Source organism: Triticum dicoccoides, chromosome 2A (assembly GCF_002162155.2).
Source record: "Triticum dicoccoides isolate Atlit2015 ecotype Zavitan chromosome 2A, WEW_v2.0, whole genome shotgun sequence".
Classification (NCBI taxonomy): Eukaryota; Viridiplantae; Streptophyta; class Magnoliopsida; order Poales; family Poaceae; genus Triticum; species Triticum dicoccoides.
Window position 1 is genome coordinate 784,707,855 of NC_041382.1, and position 7,516 is coordinate 784,715,370.

Consider the following 7,516-nt stretch of genomic DNA (forward strand, 5'->3'; position numbering starts at 1 on the left):
TGTGCTCAATTCTAACATTGCAACACACGATTTTGCTAGACTGTTTCTTTTCGATTACCTTGACAAATTAATCTATGCACAATAGTGCAAAGCAAATGGAATTTCTTACTCACGCCGCGCCAAATTTTCCTGGCTGACCTGAAAATACGCAGCATTTGCACAACCGTCGCTTGCACGCTGCCAGTCGTGTATAGCTCTATCAGCCCAGCGGCACATGCATGTTGCGACCGCCGTCCGATCGATGTGCATTATATTGAGCGCGTAATTAAGGTCTCCGATCCAGCGCGGAATTGGTGGTGGTGCTTGATTTGGTCAGCTCGCTCTAACTTGTAGTAGGATCATACTTGCCACTTTAACCCCGCGCTCCTCATCCCGTCCATGACCATGAGGGCACACACAAGTCGAGGTCAACGCATGTGCTTTTCTTCGTGGCTACTCCTTCCTAGTGGAGTAGTATATATGTAGTGTACTGTATGTAAGCAGGACGTGGAACAAGGAGGGCCAAAAAGAAGAGAAATGCATGCGGATATGCAAAGATATATCACGCTTGTTCAAGCATATATAGCTAGCGCTTGGCTGCCTAGCCTAGTAGTAAACTCAAGATGGAGGGCGGCAAGCCATCCACTCAGCGGCACTCGTCCGGCGCCGTTCGTCCGATTGTGCTAGTAGTGGTCGCGGTGAGCCTGGCTGCCGTGCTCTTCATGGCCACGCGGGTCTCGCCCGGATGCCGTCCACTCTTAAAAGCTGGTACGTACAGCTTCATCTTGCACTAGACTCTACAGAGAAATTATCAGTATATATACTTCCTTCGTTTTAAAATATAGTACGCCCGCATTTTTCGAGGTTCAATTTTAATCATAAATTTAATTAAGGAGACCGACTATGGCGGGTATAATTTTTGCTCCCGCCATAGTCGGTCTTGTTGGTTAAATTATGATCAAAGTTGAAAGCTGAAACCGAGAATGCATTATATTTTAAAACGGAGGGAATACCAAGTCAAATAATCAACATGGTTGAACTATATGTAGTGTACCAACAAGGCCTAGGCCGTGCCGGCCCCTCCGCGACCGCGGATCCGCTCCTCGGCGGCCTCCTCTCGCCGGACTTCGATGACCGCTCCTGCCTCAGCCGCTACCGCGCCTCGCTCTACCGCCAGCCGTCGCTCCACAACCTGTCATCGCACCTCGTCTCGCGCCTCCGACGCTACGAGTCCCTCCACCAGCTCTGCGGGCCTGGCACACCGGCCTACTCGCGCGCCGTCGCCCGCCTGCGCGAGGCCATGGATGGACATGCGTCATCGAACAGTACCAGCAGCTCCGACACCGAGTGCAGCTACATCATCTGGATCCCCGTAGAGGGACTCGGCAACCGCATCCTCTCCACCGCCTCCGCTTTCCTCTACGCGCTGCTCACTGACCGTGTCCTCCTTGTCCACCACCCCGCCGACGACCTCAATGACATGTTCTGCGAGCCGTTCCCGGGCTCCAACACCACCTGGGTGCTCCCGGAGGAAGGCTTTCCCATCCAGGGCATCAAGGGGCTCAACGTCCGGACCCGGGAGAGCCTCGGCAACGCGCTGGGCCGTGGCGAGGGGTCCAGGGACCCGCCGGCGCCGTGGCTGTACGTGCACCTACAGACAGATTACAAGCCGGACGATCGGCGCTTCTTCTGCGACGACGGACAGGAGACGCTGCGTGGCGTGCGATGGCTCGTGCTCCGCTCCGACAACTACGTCGTGCCGGGCCTCTTCTTCCTCCGGCGGTACGAGGAAGAGCTGGTCCGGCTGTTCCCGCGCCGCGACACCGTGTTCCACCACCTCGGGCGGTACCTGTTCCACCCGAGCAACACAGTGTGGGGCATGGCGACGCGGTACTACAGCTCGTACCTCGCTCCGGCGGAGGAGCGGGTGGGCGTCCAGGTGCGCGAGTTCAAGTATGCGCGCATCTCCGCCGACGAACGCTACAAGCAGATCATCTCGTGCGCGAGCCGCGAGAGCCTCCTGCCCGCCGTCGAGAACGCTACTCTCCCGAGCTCTGCCTCTGACCACCACCAGGAGCAGGAGCAGGAGCAGACGAAACGCAAGGCCGTGCTCGTGGTGTCGCTGAACGGGGACTACTACGACAAGCTCAGCAGCCTGTACTACGAGCACGGCGCGGCGGGAGGGGGCGCTGTGAGCGTGTTCCAGCCGACGCACCTGGGCACGCAGCACTCGGAGAAGCGGCAGCACAACCAGAAGGCGTTGGCTGAGATAGTGTTGCTCAGCTTTTCGGACGTGGTCGTCACGTCCGCCCAATCCACGTTCGGCTACGTCAGCCAGGGGCTGGCCGGGCTGAGGCCCTGGGTGCTCATGCTCCCCGTCGACGGGAAGGTCCCCTATCCGCCGTGTCGTCTCGCCTCCACCATCGAGCCCTGCTTCATGAAGGCGCCGCATTATGACTGCCGGACCAGGGGAGACAGCGACAACGGCAAGCTGGTCCCGTACATCCGGCAGTGCGAGGATGTATCGTATGGCGTTCAGTTGGTGGAGTAACTCAGCTCAGCTGGCCTTCCCTCAATTTGGCAGCCTCATCGTAGCTTCATCATGGCCTCTTGGTCTTGGGGGCAATCATCCTAGTTTCCTCTCTGATTTGCCGTGTTGGTTGGTCCACAAATGGGTCGTATAAGAATTTTCTCTATGTTTGTTTTCTAGTTTGGCCTTTTTTTTTGCGGGAAAAAATAATGAAGCGACTAGTTCTCGATTGATCGAGAATTAGTTGCAACTCTCATCGAGTAAGAGTCACGACGCAAATCTAATGGGTTTCGTCAGTTTTAAATAATTGTAACTGAAAAACAGTAATGTTGCTTGGAACATGGATCAGCCGCAACTATACTCAGTGTTGTACATCGGCTCACATCATGTTTGGGGATTTGTGCCTAACGCCCATAATATTTCATAACAAGAATCATCAACCATTGTTTAATAGCTCTAGTGTTCCTAATAAACCTACTGCATGGCGAGTGTCATAGGGAATAAAATAGAAACTTTGTATCGGTGCATGTAGTTTTCTCCATGTGGTCAGCACTGTTCAACATTTTGTATTGCCTTGTTATGTGCAACATCATTGTTTTTGTTTTTTTACATGTCAGTGCATCAACATGGTTATTTGGGTCATCTATATCTTTTGAATAATTTCTTGAAAAATAAAATCGTAGCAACAAAAGGATAGAGATGGTTATGTGAAAGCACATGAAATCTTTCTTTTTTTTGACAGCACAAGAGTTCTTTTCTTATAAGAACGCAAAAGTATCCTTTTGCATGAAAAAATAACATGAACACACATAGAAACATCGATGTCCCATGCGTACACTGTAGCCATTCTATAAATAAATAACCAAAAATACTAATTGGTTTATTTGTATGGGACAACCAGGAGGGGAAGCAGCATTGGGGCACCTGCTTGGGCCCACATAGATACAAAAAAGAAAGGGTGTAGGCCTCGTCCCTTCTAGAATTAGCTTAACCTTTGAAGTTTGAGTGATAAGCTGGCGCGTATCGCCATGAAAGCAGTATTAATCGAACGGCACCGAGCCAGGTGGACCATGGTCCTGAATGTCGCCTCTCACTAAAAAAACAAAGTTGCCATCCACTGCAACTTACATTGTGTATGAATCATCAGATCGAGGAGGACTATGACTGTCGCGCAGGCGCTTGCTGATGGTAGCTGGGCTGGGAGCATTGGACGGGATGTGGACGAGGCCACCCTTCAGGAGTACCTAGCTCTTTCGTCGGCGACGGCTGTGGTTCAGCTAACGCCAGACTCGCCAGAGACAATCAGATGGGCTTGGGAGGAAACTGGGCAGTACTCTGCCAGATCGGCTTATGTGGCAAATTTCTGAGGCCTCGAGAGGGCAACCTACGCTACTCTTGCGTGGAAGTCCAAAGCTCCCCTACAATGTCACTTCTTCAACTGGTTGGTAGCCCGGGATCGGTGCTGGACGTCGGACAGGTTAGCGCGGCGAGGGCTTCCCCACCAGGCGGCTTGCCCCTTCTGTGATCAGGATATGAAGACGATCAATCACATCATGCTAACTTGTGTTTTTGCCCGAATGGTGTGGGGCGCCGTGCTCGCGGCACTTGGCAAGCCAGGTTGGGCACCAGGCCAAGAGGACTCGATCGTCGAATGGTTCACAACGTGCTCGTCTATCGGGATTCGGTAGAGGGTTGTCACCACCATGATCTCTCTGTGCCTATGGGAGCTCTGGAAGCATAAAAACAAGATCGTTTTCACGGCGCCTCTCCATCGACGACAACGGTCATTGTTAGCATTGAGGCCGAGGGCAAAGCATGGGCTCAGGCTAGGATGTTTAGACACGACATGGCAACTTTCCTCTCAGTGCTTGCTAGGTGGGATGGCGCGAGTAGCTAGGTTCCGGCCGGCCATGTGTGGCAGTGGTAGGGTTGCTATTAACAATTGTAACCACATGTAAACTTTGACCATTGGTGGATGGGGCTCTTTACCTTTTCTCCTTCTTTAATGTATGATACGCACGCTAGTGCGTATTCTAGAAGAAGAAACAAAGACTAAGTTGAAACTAATTTCCTGGTCGATCCAAATCATAAAAACCATAAAATAAACACTACGGTGAGTTTCTGAGCTCCGTATAACAGTCATAATAGTTACTATACTAAACCGCGTATGTTTTCTTGTTGGGGAACGTCGTAATTTCAAGAAAATTCTACGCACACACAGGATCATGGTGATGCATAGCAACTAGAGGAGAAAGTGTGTCCACGTACCCTCATAGATCGAAAGCGGAAGCGTTAGCACAACGTGGTTGATGTAGTCGTACGTCTTCACGATCCGACCGATCCAAGTACCGAACGCACAGCACCTCCGAGTTGAGCACACGTTCAGCTCAATGACGTCCCACGAACTCCGATCTATCAGAGCTTCACGGGAGAGTTTCGTCAGCACGACGGCGTGATGACGGTGACGATGATGCTACCGACACAGGGCTTCGCCTAAGCACCTCTACGATATGATCGAGGTGGATTATGATGGAGGGGGGCACCGCACACGGCTGGGAGAGATCAACAGATCAACTTGTGCGTCTAGAGGTGCCCCCTGCCGCCGTATATAAAGGAGTAAGGGGGAGGCCGGCCGGCCCCTGTAGGCGCGCCAGGAGGAGGAGTCCTCCTCCTAGTAGGAGTAGGACTCCCCGCTTTCCTACTCCTAGGGGAGTCCTACTCCTACTAGGACGGGGAAAGGAAGGAGAAGAGGGAGAAGGAAAGCCCCCCCGCCCTCTCCTAGTCCAATTCGGACCAGAGTGGGAGGGGCGCACGGCCTGCCCTAGGCCAGCCCTCTCTCTCTCCGCTAAGGCGCATAAGGCCCACTATTTCTTCCGAGAGGGTTCCGGTAACCTTCCGGCACTTCGGTTTTCTCCGAAATCATCCGGAACACTTCCGGTGTCCGAATATAGTCGTCCAATATATCGATCTTTACGTCTCGACCATTTTGAGACTCTTAGTCATGTCCGTGATCATATCCGGGATTCCAAACTATCTTCGGTACATCAAAACACAAAAACTCATAATACCGATCGTCACCGAACTTTAAGTGTGCGGACCCTACGGGTTTGAGAACTATGTAGACATGACCGAGACACGTCTGCGGTCAATAACCAATAGCGGAACCTGGATGCTCATATTGGCTCCCACATATTCTACGAAGATCTTTATCGGTCAAACCGCATAACAACATACGTTGTTCCCTTTGTCATCGGTATGTTACTTGCCCGGGATTGGATCGTCAGTATCTCAATACCTAGTTCAATCTCGTTACCGGTAAGTCTCTTTACTCGTTCTGTAATACATCATGTCGCAACTAACTCATTACTTACAATGCTTGCAAGGCTTATAGTGATGTGCATTACCGAGCAGGCCCAGAGATACCTATCCGACAATCGGCGTGACAAATCCTAATCTTGATCTATACCAACTCAACAAGTATCATCTGAGACACATGTAGAACACCTTTATAATCACCCAGTTACGTTGTGACATTTGGTAGCACACAAAGTGTTTCTCCTGTAATCGGGAGTTGCATAACCTCATAGTCATAGGAATATGTATGAGTCATGAAGAAAATAATAGCAGTAAACTAAACGATCAAGTGCTAAGCTAACGAAATGGGTCAAATCAATCACATCATTCTCCAAATGATGTGATCCCGTTAATCAAATGACAACTCATGTCTATGCTTAGAAAACTTAACCATCTTTGATTAATGAGCTAGTCAAGTAGAGGCATACTAGTGACACTTTCTTTGTCTATGTATTCACACATATACTAAGTTTCCGGTTAATAAAATTCTAACATGAATAATAAACATTTATCATGATATGAGAAAATAAATAATAACTTTATTATTGCCTGTAAGGCATATTTCCTTCATTTTTTTCTCTACTTTTGGAGCCCTTCTCGAATATATTTTTGCGACACCTGTACTACACGATGGCAGACTTCTTACCCGCCTTGGTTGGATGCGCCTCCTAGTTGAGACGGACCGCACACGGCTCGGTCGGACGCCCCGCCTGGTCGACCCGCATGGTGCGTGCGTGGCGAGGCGGCGACGTGCGAGGCGACTAAACCGCGTAGGTTTTCTTTTTTCTCCGATTTTTGGAGTTTTTCTTGAATCTATTTTTGCGACACCTGTACTACATGATGGCAGACTTCTCGCCCGCCTCGGTCGGATGCGCCTCCTAGTTGAGACGGACCGCGCGCGGCTCGGTCGGACGCCTGCCTGGTCGACCCGCACGGTGCGTGCGTGGCGAGGCGGCGCCGACGTGTCGCCGACGTGTCGAGGCAGCGCCACCACGTGTTCTGCATGGGGTGATGCGTCGTATGTCGGTGCGCTGCGAGCGCCTATATAGCCTCTCTCCGGCCGGGACAGGCTCCCTGCTGACCTCATTCGTTGCTGTCCATTTTGCAGGACCTCTTTGGTCATTTCTGTCTGGCCCGGTAGTGGTTCTCCGGCGTGGTTTTCGTTGCTGCTGTGCGGAGGAGGCGCCGATGGTTTTCTGTTCCGGCTCGATGGATCTCTTTGGTCGTCTATATCTGTCTCGGTGGTGGTTCTCCAGCGATCGCCGGCGTGGTTTTCGTTGCTGCCGAGGTCGCCACGGGGTTTCTGGCACGTCGATGTCGTGGTTTCGACGTGGTTTTCGATGCCGATGGCTTTCTATTCCGGCTCGGTAGAGCTACATGCGCACGGAGGCGGCGCCGCCGCCATGCAGGCCCTTTTATGGGTCTTGCGGCCAAGGGAAGTTGGTTCTACGTGGCCGAGTGGCTTGGCGGCGCCATTTCCATGGCTTTCGGAGCCGTGTTTTTGGTGCTCTTCGTTCTCGGCGGGCTTTTCGCCCGTTGACCGTTCGTGATGTTCGTCTTATTCTTAGCTTGGGCGCCGTTTTTGCTGTGGGATCTATATTATTCTTAGCCCGAGCGCCGTTTTTGCTCGGAGCTATTTGGCAACCGAATGTC

General features: G+C 51.8%; 1 protein-coding gene across 1 annotated transcript; it reads left to right on the forward strand.

The window, feature by feature from the left end:
- Positions 1 to 506: 506 nt before the first annotated feature.
- LOC119357306 (probable fucosyltransferase 7) lies at positions 507 to 2,827 on the forward strand. The gene is made up of 2 exons (XM_037624304.1): positions 507 to 747; positions 1,029 to 2,827. The coding sequence occupies exons 1-2, from the start codon at positions 603 to 605 to the stop codon at positions 2,528 to 2,530; spliced, it is 1,647 nt and encodes a 548-aa protein (XP_037480201.1). The 5' UTR covers positions 507 to 602; the 3' UTR covers positions 2,531 to 2,827.
- Positions 2,828 to 7,516: the final 4,689 nt, after the last annotated feature.

Excerpts from the sequence above, each read along its gene's own strand:
- LOC119357306 (XM_037624304.1), top strand. The coding sequence starts at position 603 with ATGGAGGGCGGCAAGCCATCCACTCAGCGGCACTCGTCCGGCGCCGTT. Across the intron at positions 748-1,028 it reads CCGTCCACTCTTAAAAGCTG|TGTACCAACAAGGCCTAGGC; the intron begins GTACGTACAGCT and ends AACTATATGTAG.